Source organism: Rhincodon typus, chromosome 18 (genome assembly GCF_021869965.1).
Source record: "Rhincodon typus isolate 14 chromosome 18, sRhiTyp1.1, whole genome shotgun sequence".
Taxonomy (NCBI): Eukaryota; Metazoa; Chordata; class Chondrichthyes; order Orectolobiformes; family Rhincodontidae; genus Rhincodon; species Rhincodon typus.
This window is the reverse complement of record NC_063349.1, coordinates 21,844,715-21,864,192: the sequence shown is the minus strand read 5'-3', so window position 1 is coordinate 21,864,192 and position 19,478 is coordinate 21,844,715. Positions and strand designations below refer to the sequence as shown.

Below are 19,478 nucleotides of genomic sequence, written 5' to 3'. Positions count from 1 at the left end.
TTGACAGTCAAAACTCTGTCTTTTACCCATGTTGACTCAAACCGGTTTGAAATTTGCTGCAAAATAAACATATTGGAAATGATCACCTGTTGGCACTGGTAGTCCAAGAGCCTCATTCATTGCCCGTAATTCCTGCAGATTGGGTGATGTGTATGTCAGAGATTTCCAACTGTCTGACTCAAATGGTTTGCAAGCTGCGATACAGTTTGTTGGTTCAAACAACACTGCAGACAAGACAATGCATATAAAAAGGTGTTGAAGTTTCGTTTAACATTCCGTGGTTTTAGCAACATTTACATACTGTTTCTGTTGCCTACAGAACGTAAGCTTTTCTGTGCAGAAGTGACATGACTATCACTGCTGTGCTCTCAGCAGCTAGTTGTGCTGCATAGCAAAACACCAAAGACTGCCTTGAAATGAATGCATGAATGAATAATTTTTATTGTGACATATATCTGGTGAGATACAATGATAAGCATTTTGTTGCCACAATCCAGTGCCATTTTAAGTTATAAGAAGAAAGTCCTCAAATAGAGTTCATCTTCATCAGCCAGGGTTCCAAACATAGCTCCAGGGCTTCTGCAAGGTCTCTACAAGGTTGCGCTCAAGGAGTCTCGCTCTAGGTACAGCAACGACGAAGCTGATTCCCCAGGAGACCCTGGCTCCTCATGTTGCCACTGTCTTGCCAACAGCACGAAGTGTCCCTGCTGTGGGCCTGCTCACATCTGGAGTGCCTGCTGTCGCGCTCACATCCGGAGTGCCTGCTGTCGCACTCACACTGTTACAATTGACAAGGGGTGAGGTGCTGTACTGATTCATGGCAAATTAACTTGGAAATGCAGTAACTGAACAGTGGGACTCTACCATGTTGTGTAATCATTAACTAGTCTATAGCTCCTGTTTTGTTTGGTTTGAATTCCTAACTCATTGATGTAACACTTTCAGTTATATGCCTGGTGCAGTCCATTACCTGGTGTTCCATGTTCTTTTGCCACACTGCAGACATAATTGATAGTCGATGCAGGAATATTTCCATCTAGACACACAAATGAGGCCAATTGGAGTTGCTTCTTGAATTTAGAAACCTAGCAAATAACAAGCAGACCGGTAACACAGAGATCAGAATAGTGGGAGCCAGGAGAACAAACTAGGGAGAAGTGAGCTTGTAGAGTTGTTATCTCACAGAAATTCTATTATTGGTTTCTGGGTTTGTTCTGATTGATGTTAGGGCCAGTAATTCATACATACTAATGCCATTGTTAACCTAATCCAAATGGCAGGAACAGGGGTTGGTTTCGATCAGGCTGCCATTTTACACCTAGTCCATTTCAACAGCCCATTAATTTAAATGGAAAGTGTACATCATAGAACAAAGATGGGGCCTTCAGCTTTGTATGAATCTAAACCATGTCATGCAGTTGCCAAGAAAGCATTTGAGGAAGAAACAGATTGGTTTAATTCCTCTTTTGTGTGTACAATTTCTGAAATTTAAAGGTTACCACAGCTAGTTTGGTAAGGGACAGAGCACTATGGATGACAGAGCTGGGTTTCTCTTACATACTGTTCTGTTATTTGCTGGTGAATGTCCATGTCTCCAATGCCCAGGCTTAGTTCTCCATTTGCTGCAATCACTGCACAGTACACTGCTGTGCTACGTCCTGGTAACACTGCCACAGCACCAGTATCCTAGAAAGAGGGAGGACAATATCTTAATCTGAGAGCAATCTAATAGCACCATACAAAACAGAGTCAGTTATATGTGCTGTTCTTGCATAACCAAATGCAGTGGTACCATTGAGACCAACAACATCAACTTGCATTTATTTGCTACCTTTCATGCAAAATATATCCTGGATTCTTTTAGGACATCTACTCTCTCCAGCCTGTGATATTTCTCCTTAATATGAGGCTACCATTCCTTTCCCACCTTTGCTGAACACCATGTATCCAGGAATATTTAATACCCTGTCCTGCCATGTTTTGAGAAAGATTGCCATTCTTATTACATTTCCACCTGGTGATCTGCACTTGTAGCTTCCCAACCTTATTTATCTCCTTCTGAATTTTCACATACATAAGGTGTTAAATAAAAGATTACTACACAAGATAAGAGGATATGATGCTGGGGATGTCAGCAAACTTGAGTTTTAGAATTTTATATTGAGTTTGCTTAACTGAGCTATTTTGAGGTTAGACAGTCCACTAGCCGAACAAAGAAGCCACGTAAGTTTTCACAGTACAGCACACTAACACAATTTCAGAACACTAACCACTAGGATTGTAAGTAGCAAACAACCAGTAACCTTTAGTTGATCATTAATCATATGGAATTACATTGTAAATGAAGAAGTGATTAACAATCAATAGTTAATAAAGGCTGTTATCTTGATCAACTTAAATTAATTATATTAACTGCCCATGCTTTTAAAAGGATTGTAGAACATGTGGGAAAGCAAGGAACAAGACATCTCAAGAGTCTTATCAACAATGCTGCCTTTGAGTCTTCATTTCATAAACACAAGCATGGATAAAGGTTTGTTCATTTTAAAGATAAAGTCAAGACTCTAAAACACAATAATGTCTCATCTTTAAGGCAATCAGCAGACGTAGACAGATCCAAGCAAATTGACCATTCCCTCACTATTAACAAATTGGATTTCAACACTAACTTTTAATTGGGGTGGGGGTGATCAGGAGGAGTATTTAATCCCAAATTGAGTATGAAAAGGTTCTCAGAACCTTTGTTTATGAGTATATGGCTTATCCTTAGACAGCTGGACAGTATATTCCTGCCTCAGGACAGGATTACATTGATCTGAACTAACCTAGTTTTCAGTGCCAATTCTTGTCGGTTACTTTCATTGGTGAGTCAGATACCTGTCAGCACAAAAACTGGAGGTGGCTGGTGTCAAGCAAGGAAAGATTTCCAGTCCTCAAGCCGGGTTCTGTACTGGCTATCTAGCTCAAAGTCTGTCCTGCATTTTCATTATGGGATAACCACCTTTTGTATTTTTTTGTTAGCCAGTTCAATAGTCCTTAGATATCAGATATATACTTTTATTATATTTAATAGAACTTGGTATTATACATTGACTTAGTGTTCTTGTTTTGCCTGATGGGAATTTGCTATAAAATCTAAAGCAGCTGCTTGAAGTGGTTAATTCAAGACCTTTAATTGCATGTGCACAACCAAATTGAACTAACCTAAATTATCTAAACAATGACCTTTCCAACTTGTGGAGATGATATATTTGCATTGAGATGGGGCTGGCTAACTAACAGGAAACAGAGTCAAGATAAATGGGTCTGTTTCAGGTCGGCAACTGTAGCTAGTGGAGTGCTTCAGGGATCTGTACTGGAACCTCAACTTTTTACGATCTATAATAAGGACCTGGACAAAGGAACCAACTGTACAGTAGCCAAATTACTGACAGTACAAAGATGGCTGGAAAATAAGTTATGAGTAGGATACAAAGCGTTTGCAAAGGGTGTATGTGGGGTAAGTGAGTGAGCAAATATTTGGTAGATGGAATATAATGTGGGAAAATGAGGCATTCCATTTTGGCAGGGAGAACAGAAAAGCTGAATTTATTCCATTATTTAAATGGACAGAAGTGGCAGAATGCGGCAGCAGAGGGCCTGGAGTTTCATGCACGAATGACAACATGTCAGCATGCACAGTTATTAGAGCAGCAAAAGGAATGTTGGTCTCATTGTAAGAAGGACTGAATATAAAAATTTGGAGAGGACTACTCCATTAGATAGTTTTGAGCAACTTATTTAGAAAAGTACAAGCTCCCAAGGAAAGCAGTTCAGAGAAGGTTCACTATGGTGATTCCTAGGATGAGGGTTTTCAAAAATACTTGCTCAGAAGATGTGGGTTTTTCTGGCAAGGCCAGCATTTATTGCCCTCTCCAATGATGCTTGAGAAGGTGTTGGTTAGTTGACTTCTTGAACTGCTGCAGCCCATGGTAAGTAGGTGCACCCACAATGCTGTCATGGTAAGTAGGTGCACCCACAATGCTGTTAGGGAAGGTATGATAAGACTTTGTAGCGGTTGATACAACTGAGTCATTTGTTAAACTGTTTCATTCTGCTGCAGGTCTGGAGTCACACATACAGCAGACTAGGTGAGGACAGCAGATTTCCTTCCCTGAAGAATACGACTCAATCAGATGGGCCTATTCCTTATAAAAGGTCAATCAATAATAGTTTCATGGTCACCATTAGACTAACTTTAAATTGCAAATTTATTAACTGCAATAAAACCAATAGACATAGGAGCAGAAATTAGGCCATTTGGCCCATTGAGTCTGCTCTGCCATTCAGTCACGGCTGTTAAGTTTCTCAACCTCATTCTCCTGCTTTCTCCCCGTAACCCTTGATCCACTTGACAATCAAGAACCTATCTGTCTCTGTCTTAAATATACTCAATGACCTGGCCTCCACAGCCTTCTGTGGCAATGAATTCCATAGATTCACCACTCTCTCTGACTGAAGAAATTTCTCCTTATGTCCATTCTAAGGGTGTTCCCTTTACTCTAAGGCTGTGCCCTCAGGCCCTAGTCTCTCCTACCAATGAAAACATCTTCCCAACATCCACCCTGTCCAGGCAGTTCAGTATTCTGTAAATTTCAACTAGATCCCCCCTCATCCTTCTAAACTCCATCGAGCATAGACCTAGAGTCCTCAGACATTCCTCATATGTTAAGCCTTTCATTCTTGGGATCATTCTTGTGAACCTCCGCTGGACCTGCTCCAGGGCCAGTACATCCTTGCTGAAGTATGGGGCCCAAAACTGCACACAATACTCTAAATGTGGTTTGACCAGAGTGTTATAAAGCCTCAGAAGTACATCTCTGCTTTTAATATTCTAGTCCTCTTGAAATAAATACCAACATTGCATTTGCCTTCCTAACTATCGACTCAACTTGCAAGTTTACCGTAAGAGAACCCTGGACTAGTCCCTTTGCACTTCAGATTTCTGAATTTTCTCCCCATTTATAAAATAGTCCATTCTTCCTACCATAGTGCATGATCTCACACCTTCCCACATTATATTCCAACTGCTACTTCTTTGCCCACTCTTCTAACTTGTCTAAATCATTCTGTAGCCTCCCTGCCTCCTCAATACTACCTGTCCCTCCACTTATTTTTGTGTCATCTCCATAGTAAGATATAAACCCATGTTCCCAGAACCTTACAAAGGGGCATGGATGTGGTGAATAGCCAAGGTCTTTCCCCACGGTAGTGGAGTCCAAAACTATAGGATGTAGGTCTACGATGAGAGAGGAAAGATTTTAAAGGGACCTAAGGGGCAACTTTTTCATGCAGAGGGTGGTGCGTGTATGGAACGAACTGCCAGAGGAGATGGTGGAGACTGGTATAATTACAAAATTTAACAAGGCATATGAATGGGTAAATGACACCTAAGGGTTTAAGAGAGATATGGGCCAAATGCTGAGAAATGGGACTAGATCAGTTTAGGATATCTGGTCGGCACGGACGAGTTGGACCAAAAGGTCTGTTTCTGTGCTGTATAACTCTGACTCCACAACTTTTTCTAATTATAGCTTAGAAAAATGAGAGGTGATCGTATTGAAAAATACAGAATTTTGAGGGGGGTTGACAAGGTAAGGTGCTGAAAGGATGTTCCCCTTCAAGGGGTCATTTAGAACCAGGGAGCAAAATTCCAAAATAAGAGTTCTTCACTTTAAATCAGGGCTGATGAGGAATTTCATCTCTGAGGATTGTTAGTCTTTAGAATTCTCTTCCCCAGTGAACAGTAGAGGCTTGAGTGTAATTAAAGTTGAGCAGACTTTTGACTGACAAGGGAGTAAGAGGTTATAATGGAGCAGGTGGGAAAGAGGAGTTAAGGCTACCATCAGAAGAGCTATGAGCTTACTGAAGAGTTGAGCAAGCTTGTGGAGCTGAATGTAATAAACTCACAGGAATGGATTGTGGTATCTTGGATCTTCCTTGATTCAGAGCAAAAGGTATTAATCACAGGGCAGTTCTTCTCAGCTGGATGAAACTGACCTAGATGTTAGTTAGTAATAAGACATTACAGCCAAAGGCCGACATGCCCCTTACAGCTTCCAGTAAGGCCATGAGATGGGAGGAGCATGAGGATGTAGTTTCAGGTCAGCACTTCTCCCACACTTTGTTCTACCCACGCTGATGTGAAGAAGTTTCAAGCTAATGCCTGGCTCTTCTCAGCATAGGTAAAGTGTTGTGAAGTTGGGTACAGTACATGTGAATTAAAAGGCAGGATGTTAGAATTTATTTGTAAAAATGATGTGGGTTGGGGGGGGTGGTAGAGTGTGTGGTCCCTTTAAGAGGTGATGTGCTTTTCTAAGGTGGACATAAAATGTCTGCAAGCAGCTGCAGATGTATAGACAGTTCTTAAATTGAAACATATGTATCAATTTGCCATGTGGTTGGCAACCTAGGCTTGTTTTGATGTTAAGGCAACCTGATATTCATTGATAGCTTGAATATCAGTGAATTAATTTAAACCATGCCCTAGATACCAAAACCCATTCAAATTTAAATCTGATGGTGTTGACAACTTAGGATCAATCCTATTATAAGAAAATTGACAGGTCATCAAGGGTATAACAGAAGAGGGTTTTTTGGCAATCAGTCTGAGAGCAAACTACCATTGGAAGAGTAAAACTCTGGTTCTCACAAAAATCTTTAAGCTCTCTGATTAAGCACCATCTATGAGGTGCAATGGCACTCTTAGCTAATATTCCTGACACGAGGATTCGACAAAGAAAGAATTCCTGACTGAAGAATGGTGAAAAAAGCACAGAACATTGCGAAGACACATACCGACTCTAGTTTTGCAAGTCTGAGTTTTATATTATTTTTCTTATTACTTTGGTTTATCTAGGTTGGACTTGTATTTATTGGAAAAGTATGCCATTAGAATTTTGTTCTGTTCGGAATTAGTTAGTAGTTAAGGGGGAATTGTTTGCTTTGTTAGTAGGTCTGTTAATTTGTTCACTATTAGAGTTAGATAAATAAATTGTTACTTGTTGATTGTAGAGTGACTGAGGAGTTCATTTCATTTAACCATCCCCTCTGTAACAGACTGGGGGCTCGAGTCTGGGACCTGGCTTGTTTGTGTACAGGATCTGAATGGATTTGGACAGATTTGAACAGATTTGGGGTATGAAAGTTCCCAGCAGACTTAAACAGACATTGGGATTATTGTCCTAGATCTTTAATTAAAACTTAGGTGAGAAGTGCTGTTTAATTTTGGTTTTAATTATCAGAGGGGTTTGACATCCTCTCCCTAACAAAAAGCTAGAATTCAAACCCCACCTGCCTGTGCATACATTCCATCTAGTGGAGTGTTTCAGAATGGAATCCCCAGGGAGGTTTTCTCAACTAAAGCATGGTCGCTCCTAAGGAAAGGGAAGGTGTTGATAAATTTATAAAAGATGCTTTGAAAAGCATCCTAGATCAGTAATATATTTATCAAGTTGCATTTAGAAATGAATTCCTGCTCTGAGCTAACACATAAAGGCCTACCATATGACTGCAAAAACGAAGAACTGCTTCTCCATTGGCATCCTTTCCAATGGCAGAGATGAACAGTGGATTCAACCCCAAGCGACTTAGACAGTCTGAAACAGAGGAAGAAATATAGACACTAGTAACTGCGCAATTAGCTCTCTCTTTACCCAACCTGTGGCAAAATTGATGGATGAAACAGGTCATTTTCTGGATCTACAAAATCACTTCAAAGGGTTTGATCAAGTTGTCCTAGCAGTAAATGTACTGGATGGCAGTCTTTCATATCTAATCTGGTGTTTCCCTTAAATGTTTACAAACTGTCCTCGAGGATTAAAACTGCAATGAGTGTAAAATTGTTCTGTCTGAGAGAAAAAAAGTATAAACAATGAATCTGACATAGAGAATATTTCATTTGTGATTCCTGACTCACCAGCATTAAATAATCCCAATCAGAAGGCATTACTACTACTACTGTTAAAGTTAAGATAAGCACACATTTATTTTATAGAAAAAAAAATTGTAAAACACTTTCATTATATTATTTTTCTTGTATTGCAGGTGGCACACATCAATGAACCAATCAAATTGCCTGACCTACCAACCCTACCAAATAGTCCGTGCCATTTCTCAATCTCAATGTAGCTGATAACAAATCAATGGAAAAGGCAGTCGTGAACTGAACTCAGTCATTCAGATTTCCTGTATTTCTGTGGTGAGGCCAGTAAGTGCCAGCTGCATTGAAACCCTTAAAAATAGGCAACCGAGAGGTAAAATGTGAGTTCACAATGGAAATGATCAAACCATGATAACCTGATCTCAGTGGCAATACCACAAAAAGATGTGGGGCACTGGCAGGGAATTCCATCAGGAATTAGTGCTGCATGGTGGCTTAGTGGTCAGCACTGATACACCACAGCACCAGGGACCCAGACTCAGTTTCACCCTTGGGCGACTATTTGTGTGGAGTTTGCACATTCTCCCTGTGTCTGCGTGAGTTTCCACCAGGTTCTCTGGTTTCCTCCCACAGTCCAAAGATGTGCAGGTTAGGTGAAGTGGCCGTGCTAAATTGCTCATAGTGCCCAGGGATGTGTAGGCTAGGTGGATTAGCCAAGGGAAATGAAGGGTTACAGGGATAGGGGAGGGGGTTAGGTCTGCGTGGGATGCTGTTCAGAGGGTCGGTGTGGACTCGATTAGCTGAATGGCCTGCTTCCACACTATGGGGATTCAATGGTTCTTCTATGAAATGACAGAAATCGGAAGGACCAACATTCTTTCACAGCCCCCTAGTGGATGGCTCAGGTTGTGATGGTAGAATGGTCGGTATGAATCCAGTAAAGACCATATTGAGTGTAGAGGTATACGGTAGGACAAAAGTGAAATTGGTAGGGGGTGGGGGTTCTGAAGGCAAGTCCTGTATGTGCCAAAAAGGTCTACACCTGAACAGGACTGGAACAAACATCCTCAAGTTTTAAACTCGGGATGGGAACCTGTGGGCAGATTCGGAGTGCAAAACTGAAATGTGGCTTACTGAGGGGCAAGAATAATAGCTCCATATAACTGGATGTAGCGTTTTCAGGCATAACAGTGAAGGGGATTGAAAAAATGTGCAGCATTGCTCTAATGGTTGGGTATCCTTCAGCCCATGCCCAAAAAAATAAAAAGACCTAAATAGAAGTGTCAATGTACTAACTGAACTGAAAACCACTAGTTGAGCTTTAAAAGCATGAAATAACATTCAGTAACTAGAAATAACAGCTTTTAAGATGACTAGACATTTGCATTGCTGTATCTCTCAAACTTCAGTCAGTAAGCTGGAGTGAACTGTCTAAAAAAAATTCAGATATAATCATTTTGCAGAAGTATAAATGAGCAATCCTGACTTATTGATAGACCCATCCAAAAAAATCACATGCATATTCAACTGGGTACAGGCTAAGCATTAGATCCAAATCCATAATCCAAGGCATAATCCAAATCATGTAAACCATGCACGTACAATCAACTAGCAATGACTATCTTCTTATAAGCGGTAAAGTGTGAGAAGGGACCATGTCATGAATCAACTAATCCTCTTTTGTGTTTAAGAAATTGCTTTCCTCCAGGTCACAGGACAGAGCAGAAGAGATGCCAAGGAAGTAGGGCCGTGAACGTGAGGCACTCTTTCTTTCTCTGTATTGTTCCTACAGACAAGATCCCTGTCTGCCATCTGAGAAACTGTACACTGAAGTTTCAACCTTCCAGCTGTTGTTTCCAACAGAAAAGATAAGTCATCCATCAACACATAAATCATCTTGATGCCAAATCTGGGTAGAACATCAAGCTCAGCCTGAAACCATTCAAGTCATCAATCAAAATGCATACAAACATATACCACTGGTATATAATGATGCATCATAAACTATTAGCTCTTACTGGACTTTAAAATACTGCTTAATCTATTCTTCCAACTTGCAATTTATGTTTGCGTATGCATCTTATGTACCCTTAAATGCATGTATTTGAGAAAGTCAATGCAGTTAAAATCTTTTTTATTTAAATTGTGTTAAGTACAATAAATACAATTGCTTTTTTTAAAATCTTAAAGAAAACTTGAATGCCTGCCATTTATGGTTACAGCTTGTAAACAGTTAAACATCAATTAAATTGGCAAGCATATCCTTTTTTAAAAGCATTGTTGTGTAGGCAAACACTAATGAAAGCAAGGAATGAGAAAGTAAGTCTACTACTCTTCACCTGACCATAACATTGTACAGAACGTTGGTTCAGCCTCAATAGAGTCTTGTCAGTTTTGAGCATCAGACCGTAGGAAAGATGAGAAGGCATTAGTAGTACAGAAGAGATTCACATGAAGAATCTCAGTTATGTTGCTAGATTGGAGAGGTTGGGGTGATGTTCCTTGAAAGAGAGATGTTTGAGAGGATATTTGATAGAAGTCTTCAAAACTATGAAAGGTCTGGTCAGAGTAGATAAGGAGAAATATTCCCATTGATGTAAGGATCAAGAACCACAAGTAAAGGCAAAATGTGGAAAAACATTTGCATGCAGAGAGTGGTTATGACTTGAATTGTACTGCCTGAGAATATAGTGGAGGCAGGATAAATCAAGATATCCAGCTGGGTACTGGATTGTTATCTGAAGGATCAGAATGTGCAGAGACACTGGAAGAAGACACTTGAGTAGCATTAGGGAAATTAGTCCTATGGAAAGTCAGCAAATACAGGCTAAAAGGCTTCCCTCTGTGCTATATTAATTCTGTGATTCTGTTAGAGCATTATTTTCTAATGTCCTGCTCAATATTCCTCCACAACCTCAAAAGCAGGTGACCTGTGTTCACTTTATTTGCAACAGCATCTGATGGACAATGTCATCCAGTAGTGGTATAAGGCAGTAATGTCTCTTTTAACATTACCACAGGAGCATAAAGAAATGATTTCCTGTAGATTGCTGCATTTATTGCTGTCAATTATTCCTTCATCATTCAATCTAAAAGGATCAAGAGATGAGAAAAGTGTACCTGCAAGGTTTCTGCCAACTCCCCCTATTGATTGGTGTACAGTACCACGGTTTGTGGATCCAGTGAACTACAACAAAGAAACAACAAGCAGATTGTAGTGAAATAGCAGATGTCACATCAAAGCCTACACATTTTATTTAGGTGTCAGAATGGCTTAGTGGTAGCAATCTCAACTGTGAGGAAAGTACAGATATGATCGAGCCCAACTCTACAATTACAAACATGTGAACAAGGAGTACATTAGACCATTCAGCCCCTTGAACCTGCTCTGCCACTCAATAACATCATTGCTGATCTGTTTGTGTTTCAAATTGTACATTTCCATCGACTGTCAATAATCTTCGATTCCTTTACTGAACACGAAACTGCCAGTGTCATAAAATTTTTCAGGACACTGCCTCAAATGCCTTCTGAAGCACAAAGTTACACAACCCTCAGAAAAAAGAAACATTCTCCCTATTGCTTACCTAAAAGGGAAACCCTTTGATGTGAAACAGTGCTCTCTAGTTCAGGACTTATCCACAAGAGGAGACATCCTTTCCACATCCATCTTGTCAAGACCATTCAGGATCTTATACACTTCAATAAAGTCATCCCCTCAATTCTTCTAAGCTCCACAGGAAACACACCCAGTCAGTCCAACCTTGCTAATAAGACAATCGACTCATTCCATGTATTAATCCAATAAACCTCCTCAGAACCACCTTCGAAATATTCACATCTTCCTCGAATAAAGTGACCAAAACTGCACACAGTATTCAAGATGTGGTCCCACAAATGTCCTGTATCACCAAAGTATAACATTCTTATCTTTATAAACAATTCCTCTTGCTTTAAGGGAGAGCATTTCATTCACCTTAATTTCTTGATGCACCTGTGTATAAACATTTTGTGCCTCATTTGATTCTGCAGCTATTTTCCAATTAAGTCATATTCTGTTTTTATTAAAAAATTCTTCCTGCCAAAGTGAACTATTTTACACTTACCCACATTGCACCAGATCTGACAATAATTTCCCCATTCCCTTCACTTTCTTAATTCATCTGTCAAAAAATTCCTTTTGTTATGTCCTTTTCACAACATACTTTCTTACCTATCTCGGTGCCACCTGCACATTCAGCTACCATGTCTTCAAGACTTAACTGAGATATACTGAGTGAGCCTGCAGTCATCCCCTCCCTCAGTCTGAACAGTGAGCCTGCACTCGCTCCCTCCCTCAGTCCGAACAGTGAGCCTGCACTCACCCCCTCCCTCAGTCAGAACAGTGAGCCTGCACTCATCCCCTCCCTCAGTCCGAACAGTGAGCCTGCACTCACCCCCTCCCTCAGTCCGAACAGTGATCCTGCAGTCACCCCCTCCCTCAGTCCGGACAGTGAGCCTGCACTCACCCCCTCCCTCAGTCAGGACAGTGAGCCTGCACTCACCCCCTCCCTCAGTCCGAACAGTGATCCTGCAGTCATCCCCTCCCTCAGTCAGGACAGTGAGCCTGCACTCACTCCCTCCCTCAGTCAGAACAGTGAGCCTGCACTCACCCCCTCCCTCAGTCCGAACAGTGAGCCTGCACTCACCCCCTCCCTCATTCAGAACAGTGAGCCTGCACTCACCCCCTTCCTCAGTCCGAATACTGAATAAGCCTACATTCACTCCCTCTCCCAGCTCGAAGTCTGAATGAGCCTCTCTTTAACTGGCCAACAATTTCTGTATTTTCATCCGATTCTTGATTTTCCTGCCACCCCTGACCCTTCCTTATGGTGGTAGTTTAGGAGTTCTCTGAGATGCCTGTGCTCTAAATTACTCATTTATTGTAGGCCTTGGAACCGGTGAAGACAGTAAGAATAAGTGTTTTGCTCAATGCAAAAACAAAATTAAACTTCCATTCCTGCTGGATGTCACTTTCTCATCAGTGTGAACATATCGTCATTGTCAGGAAACAGGGCCACCACGTGGCCAGAGCGATTAAAACAGCACTTTATTCAGAGGTGGTTGTATTTGTAGCGATGAAGGAACTGCATTTTAAAAGGTAAATAAGAATTGAGACTGACCATCTCATCTCATGTCCTTCACTAACAGCACTGGACCCTGTAGAGAAACACAGTTTGGAATGCAGCAGAGTTTTCACTTGCTGAGAAATGATTCTCAGTGACTCTTTTGATTTTGAATGTGAATTTCTAATCAAAAAAGAACACTCTATGTCAGAACCACTGGTGCCTTCTCCAAAATTTACAGTAGTTGTGTGGATTAAAGTGCTGTTTTAATCACCGTGGCCACTTGGTGGCTCTGTTGCCTGACATTAACGACAAGCCCTTGCTGACAAATTTACTACAGCCTTTGAGGAGGTAACGAGCAGGGTAGATAGAGTGGAGGCAGTGGATGTAATATACTATTTATGATTTCCAAGAGGCATTGGGTAAGGTACCACAGATAAGGTCTACCTAATAAGCTAAGACTCAATGGTGTCAGGGGTAGTATATTCATGTGTACAGAGGATTGGCTAATTAATTAAAGACAGAGTTGGAATAAAGGGGGGCATTTTCAGGATGGCACACTTAAACCAATGGAGTGTCACAGGAATCAGTGCAGGGCCCACAATTATTTATAGAGAAAATTAATGATTTGGATGATGAAAGTGTATGTATTATCACCAAGTTTGGAGATGACACAAAATAAGTGGAATACAAGTTGTGAGAATAACACAACAAGAGTCTATAGAGGGATACAGACAGGTTAAGTGAGTGGGAAAAACTTGGCAGATGGAACATAATGTAGGAAAATGTGAGGTTGTGCACTTTGGCAGGAAGAATAGTGGAATTGAATCTTATTTAAATGGATAAGACTGTGGGTCAGAGTGAGTTAATCACAAAAAGTTAGCATCCAAGTTCAGCAGGTATTAGGAAGGCAAATTAGATGTTGGCTTTTATCTCAAAGGGAATGGAATGTAAAAACAGTGAGATACTACTGGACCTACACAAGGCACTAGTCACGCTACAGCTGGAATGCTGCAAACAGTTTTGGTCCCCTTAAGGAGGGGATATGTACTAGCATTGCAGGCAGTCCAGAGAAGGTTTATCCGGGCATGTAGCCACTTTCTTATGAGGAGAGGTTTAGAAGGTTGGGCTTTTACTCACTGGAGTTTAGGAGGAGGAGAAGTGACCCTTTGAGATACGTAAGATTCTTAGATGGCTTGACAGTGTAGATGCAGAGAGGTGTTTCGCTTTGTGAAAGAGCTAGGAGCAGAGGGCAGAAGGTTGGCTGAGGACTAGAGATTGACTAATAGTGGAAAGAAATATCATGCTCTTACTCATAGTACCATGTGATCTTTTATATTCAGATGGTTCAGTTTAAAGTTTCCTCCAAATGTTGACATTTCTGACAGTGCCATATTCCTTCAATACTCACTTCAAACAAGTCAATTCATCCACCTGACTCCCTATCCCTTTTTACTTACAAAGTTACAAAGAGATAGCAGTGAAATTACAAAAACCAGGAACAAAAACAGAAAATACTCAACATGTCAGATAGCATCACTGAAAACAGAAACAGAGTTAATGCTCCTGATCTGTGACCTTCTATCAAAACGGGGGATGAGGGGTGGTGAAGACGGAAAAAAAAAGCGGGATGTATGTGATACCATGATGGATAGGACAGAATGAACGACAAGTAAAGAAACAAAATATGCTGTGATCACGTACCACCAGATCACCTCCTTTTGCCTTTGCAATGAAATCAACATTGCAGCCACCAATTACAACCTGTGGATGCACCGAAAAAAAGAGGAACAGGCAATTAGGGAGAAACACAATCACGTATAAAAGTACTTTGATAAGAACAATTGCTGTCAAGTTTTAGTTTAAGAAGAGTGGCATTTTCTCTTCCATTGTTTCTGACATTTTATTTAATGTTAAATTTATTGTCAGAGTGACAGTAAACAGCATCATCTCGGCACCACAGGCCATTTGAAAAACTCAGCATTTTAGAGATTTTTAAAAAATTTTCTCTGTAAAACAGCAAAAACATCTAATCAGAGATAGTAGGAACTGCAGATGCTGGAGAATCCAAGACAACAAGGTGCAGGGCTGGATGAACACAGCAGGCCAAGCAGCATCATAGGAGCAGAGAGGCGCGACAGGGAGATCAAAGGAAGATTAACCCTCCTATAGATTTCCAAAATATCAAGTAATAAAACCCCTATATATTAAGCATTTATTTATGCACAAGGGTTGTTCATTGGTAAATCAGGTAATTGTCAAAATATTGCAGCAGGTCCATTATAATAAATTTGTAAAATTAGATCCCACTTACAGAAAAGCACAGAAAAAATGCAGTGGCCATAATGATGGTATTGTCGTAGAGATGATCTAGTCTCCTTTCCACCACAAGCGCTTATTTAATTAATCAGATTGGGCAGTTTTTCTGTGTCACATCATAGGCAAAATGAGAAACGGAAATATATTACTGGTCCACAGCATACGTAAAGGAATTCAAATATTCATAGTCAGAAGATTAAGCTGCTTCTTTGGATCCAAAATAATTTAATGTCTTAATAAGCTTCAAATTATATTATTTTTATAATGGTCAATTACAAAGTCATACAAGCTATCTTTTCAAAGGGATTACAATCAACATGTACTCTCTACGACAATACCATCATTATGGCCACTGCATTTTTTCTGTGCTTTTCTGTAAGTGGGATCTAATTTTACAAATTTATTATAATGGACCTGCTGCAATATTTTGACAATTACCTGATTTACCAATGAACAACCCTTGTGCATAAATAAATGCTTAATATATAGGGGTTTTATTACTTGATATTTTGGAAATCTATAGGAGGGTTAATCTTCCTTTGATCTCCCTGTCGGAGTTGAGAGAGCTGGGACATGATCTGTTCTTAGGCCTCTATCTCTGCAGTTCTGAATGGACAGAGGAGGTGAATCCAACAGTAATCATTGACAATAATAAGTTGAGTTTACTCTTTAGGCTCTGTGGAAATAGATTGATTCTGTTTGCAATTTGACCTACCTCCCCCTCAATGAGAACATGGATTATTCCATAAAGTGACATCTGGAGATCATAGGAATGAGCTTAACACCACAGGACGTTCTGGGCTCTGCTGTACTCCTGACTCAGAATGTCTGATAAAGCTCACTGTGTCTATTACTGGAGAACATCATCATTCTTGCCTTTCATGAATCCAAGACATAGAACAGATTCTTTCCAAGCATTTCCTTCAGTGCTGTGGGAGAAGATGAGACTAAAAATCTCTTCATCTTGCACATGCCTTTTCTGGAAGTATGTTCCATGACAATTGATGACAGCTTCTGGCCTGAGCTCTGCAGGACAATCTACAAACCACTCATACAGTAGTTGAACCTAAAGTTTTTGACTTAAAGTTCACTTGAAAAGGACAGGTGGGTCACACTGGTACCATGTGATCCAGACTGTATCAAAGGGAAGAAGGCCTCATGCCTTCCTCTTCATTTTGCAGGGAGGAGGCAGACTCAGTGTTACAAATTACATTTTCTCCATCACTTATGAATCAGGACAACATAGACAATTTTAATGGCTATTGAGTGCTTCAAGGTAGTGACTTGTTCTTTTGTGAAATTATTATGTTTGCCGCAGCATTGCATTGTGTTAGGAGAAAATGACATAGTATGACTACAACTTACCAGCTGTGCATGGGCATTCTGCTTTAACCTTGATGGTTGTGACAGAGTACTGTAGTTGTGATGACACTGCCTGCTGAGGGCACATGCGATGCGACTACCCACTTTTGCATTGTTCTTGATGAGAGCAATATCTTTTTCAGAGTTAAGGGTTGAAAGTGAATCAAGTGCTGGTATTTAAAAATATGGCTCACCAAACCTAATCCTCCAAAGTTCTATCATGATTCAGCCTAAGTTGCTATCCACAGGGAGGTAAAGGAAGTGATGAGAAATCCCCTCACTCCATAGTCAAGTCAAAAGTCACAACGCAGTTCACAATCTCACAAGCCCACACTTACAGACCTGACCATCTGCTTTCCACTGGAGACTCACTGCCAGCTCTGGCAAATTGCCATGTTGTATAAAGTAAATGCTTATGAATAGGCAACAAGTTTATAAAAGGAAGGACAGATGAAGATCATCAATTTATATTAATCAACAAAATGCAAACTGCATTTGCAGGAAGTCTGCAGATCACAAAGAATCACTCTGTGAAGGGAAAATAAAACTATTTGAATCTCTGTTCTCAGTTACAGCTTAACTCAAACATTGTGGCACAGAAGTAGACTGTTTGACCCACACATGCGTGCCAGGAAAAAGACCAATTCAGCCTAAACTCCAGCTCTACATTTGTAGTCTTGTGGGTTATAGCATTCAACTGTACATTTATTTCATTTTTAAAAAAATAAGGTTTCTGCACCTACTCTTCCATCTACCGTTCTCACTCTCTTACAGCTAACACTCACTTTACTTATTCTTTTCCTTTTTAATATACTTAAAGAAATCCATATTATCCTGACAACACTGTTTAGAATCTCCTCTGCTTTCTTTCTCTAATGCAATTACATCCTTCATGTAATGCAATGACCAAACCTACATGCAACAATGTGAAGTAACTCATTTCTTTTTTTTAAACAGCTACAGCATAACCTTCCTGTGCTTAAATTCCATGCCTCAGCTAATGAAGTTTGGATCCAACTTGCTTCTTGCCCTTCGCTTCCATGAGGGATCTTGTCAAAAGTTTTACAATAATCCATGTGGACAATGTCTAACACTGTTGACCTCATTGACCTATACCATAGCAAAATACTGCATTTGTAGGAGATAGAATCATAGAGTTACAAAGCATAGAAAGAGACCCTTTGATCCAACTTGTCCATGCCGACTAGATATCCGAAACTGATCGATTCCTATTTGCCAGCATGTGGCCCATATGTCTCCAAATCCTTCCTATTCATGTACCCATGTTTAAATGTTGTAATTGTACCTGCCTCTACCACTTCCTCTGGCAGCTCATTCTATACACACACCAGCCTCTGCATGAAAAAGTTGCCCCTCAGGTCCCTTTTAAATTTTTCCCCTCTCACCTTAAAACTATGTCCTCTAGTTTTGTACTTCACTGCCCTGGGGAAAAGACCTTGGCTATTCATGCTATCCATGCCCCTCATGATTTTATAAATTTCTGACTCCCGAACCTATTCAGCCTCTCCCTATAGATCAAACCGTCCAATCCCAACAACATCCTTGTAAATCTTTTCTGAACCCTTTCAAGTTTAACAACATCTTTCCTACAGTAGGGAGACCAGAAGTGAAAGCAGTATTGTAAAAGTGGCCTCACCAATATCCTATATGGCCACAACATGACATCCCAACTCTTATATTAAATGCACTGACCAATGAAGGCAAACATGCCAAATGCCTCCTTCATCATCCTGAAAAATGCACGACTCCACTTTCAAGGAACTATGAATCTGCATCCCCAGGTCTCTTTGTTCAGCAACATTCCCCATTAAGTGTATAAGTCCTGCCCCCATTTGCCTTACCAAAATGCAACACCTCACATTTATCTAAATTACACTCCATATGACACTCTTCAGCCCATGGACCCATCTGATCAAGATCCTGTTGTACTCTGAGGTAACCTTCTTCACTTTCCACTACACCACTAAGTTTGCAAACACCTGCAAACTTACTAACCATATTTCCTATATTTACATTCAGCACTTTTACATAAATGATGAAAAGCAGTGGACCCAGCACAAATCCTTGTGGCACACCACTGGTCACAGGCCTCCTGTCCAAAAGAACAACTCTCCACCACCACCCTCTGTCTCCTACCTTCAAGCCAATTTTGTATCCAATTGGCTAGGTTTCTCCTGGATTCCATGTGGTCTAACCTTGCTAACTAGTCTATCATGCAGAACCTTGCTGAAGTCCATACAGGCAATGTTTACTGCCTGCCTTCATCAATCTTCTTCGTGACTTCTTCAAAACACTCAATCATGATTGTGAGACACGATTTCCCATGCACGAAGCCATGTTGATTATCCCTAATCAGTCCTTGCCTTTCCAAATACTTGTAAATCCTATCCATCAGAATCCCCTCCAACAACTTACCCACCAGTGACGTCAGGCTCACCGGTCTATAGTTCCCTGGCTTTCCCTTACCACCTTTCTTAAATAATGGCATCACATTAACCAACTTCCAGTCTTCCAGCAGCTCATCTGTGGCTATTGATGATACACATATCTCAGCAAGGGGCCCAGCAATCACTTCCCTAGCTTTTACACAGAGTTCTAGGGTACACCTGACCAGGCCCTGGGGATTTATCCACCATTATGCATTTTAAGGCGTCCAGCACTACCTCTTCTGCAATATGGACACTTTTCAAAATGTCATTATTTATTTCCCCAAGTTCTCTAGCTTGCATGTCTTTCTCCACAGTAAATAC

The 19,478-nt window shown here is 40.5% G+C and overlaps 1 protein-coding gene and 1 long non-coding RNA gene across 3 annotated transcripts in view; one reads left to right on the top strand and one right to left on the bottom strand.

The window, feature by feature from the left end:
* Positions 1 to 19,478, bottom strand: part of zgc:136858 (uncharacterized protein LOC678543 homolog) — a 73,023-nt gene that overhangs the window by 22,318 nt on the left and 31,227 nt on the right. For both annotated transcript variants that reach the window (XM_048607401.1, XM_048607402.1), the window contains 7 exons: positions 16,711 to 16,841; positions 14,731 to 14,790; positions 11,042 to 11,108; positions 7,543 to 7,637; positions 1,558 to 1,686; positions 971 to 1,085; positions 87 to 224 (listed from right to left, as the gene is read on the bottom strand). In XM_048607401.1, coding sequence (XP_048463358.1) covers positions 87 to 224; positions 971 to 1,085; positions 1,558 to 1,686; positions 7,543 to 7,637; positions 11,042 to 11,108; positions 14,731 to 14,790; positions 16,711 to 16,841 — 735 coding nt within the window. The remainder of the gene's footprint in view (positions 1 to 86; positions 225 to 970; positions 1,086 to 1,557; positions 1,687 to 7,542; positions 7,638 to 11,041; positions 11,109 to 14,730; positions 14,791 to 16,710; positions 16,842 to 19,478) is intronic.
* LOC125485308 lies at positions 2,447 to 10,001 on the top strand. The gene is made up of 3 exons (XR_007264026.1): positions 2,447 to 2,533; positions 8,086 to 8,248; positions 9,613 to 10,001. It is a non-coding gene; the product is annotated as an uncharacterized LOC125485308 (long non-coding RNA).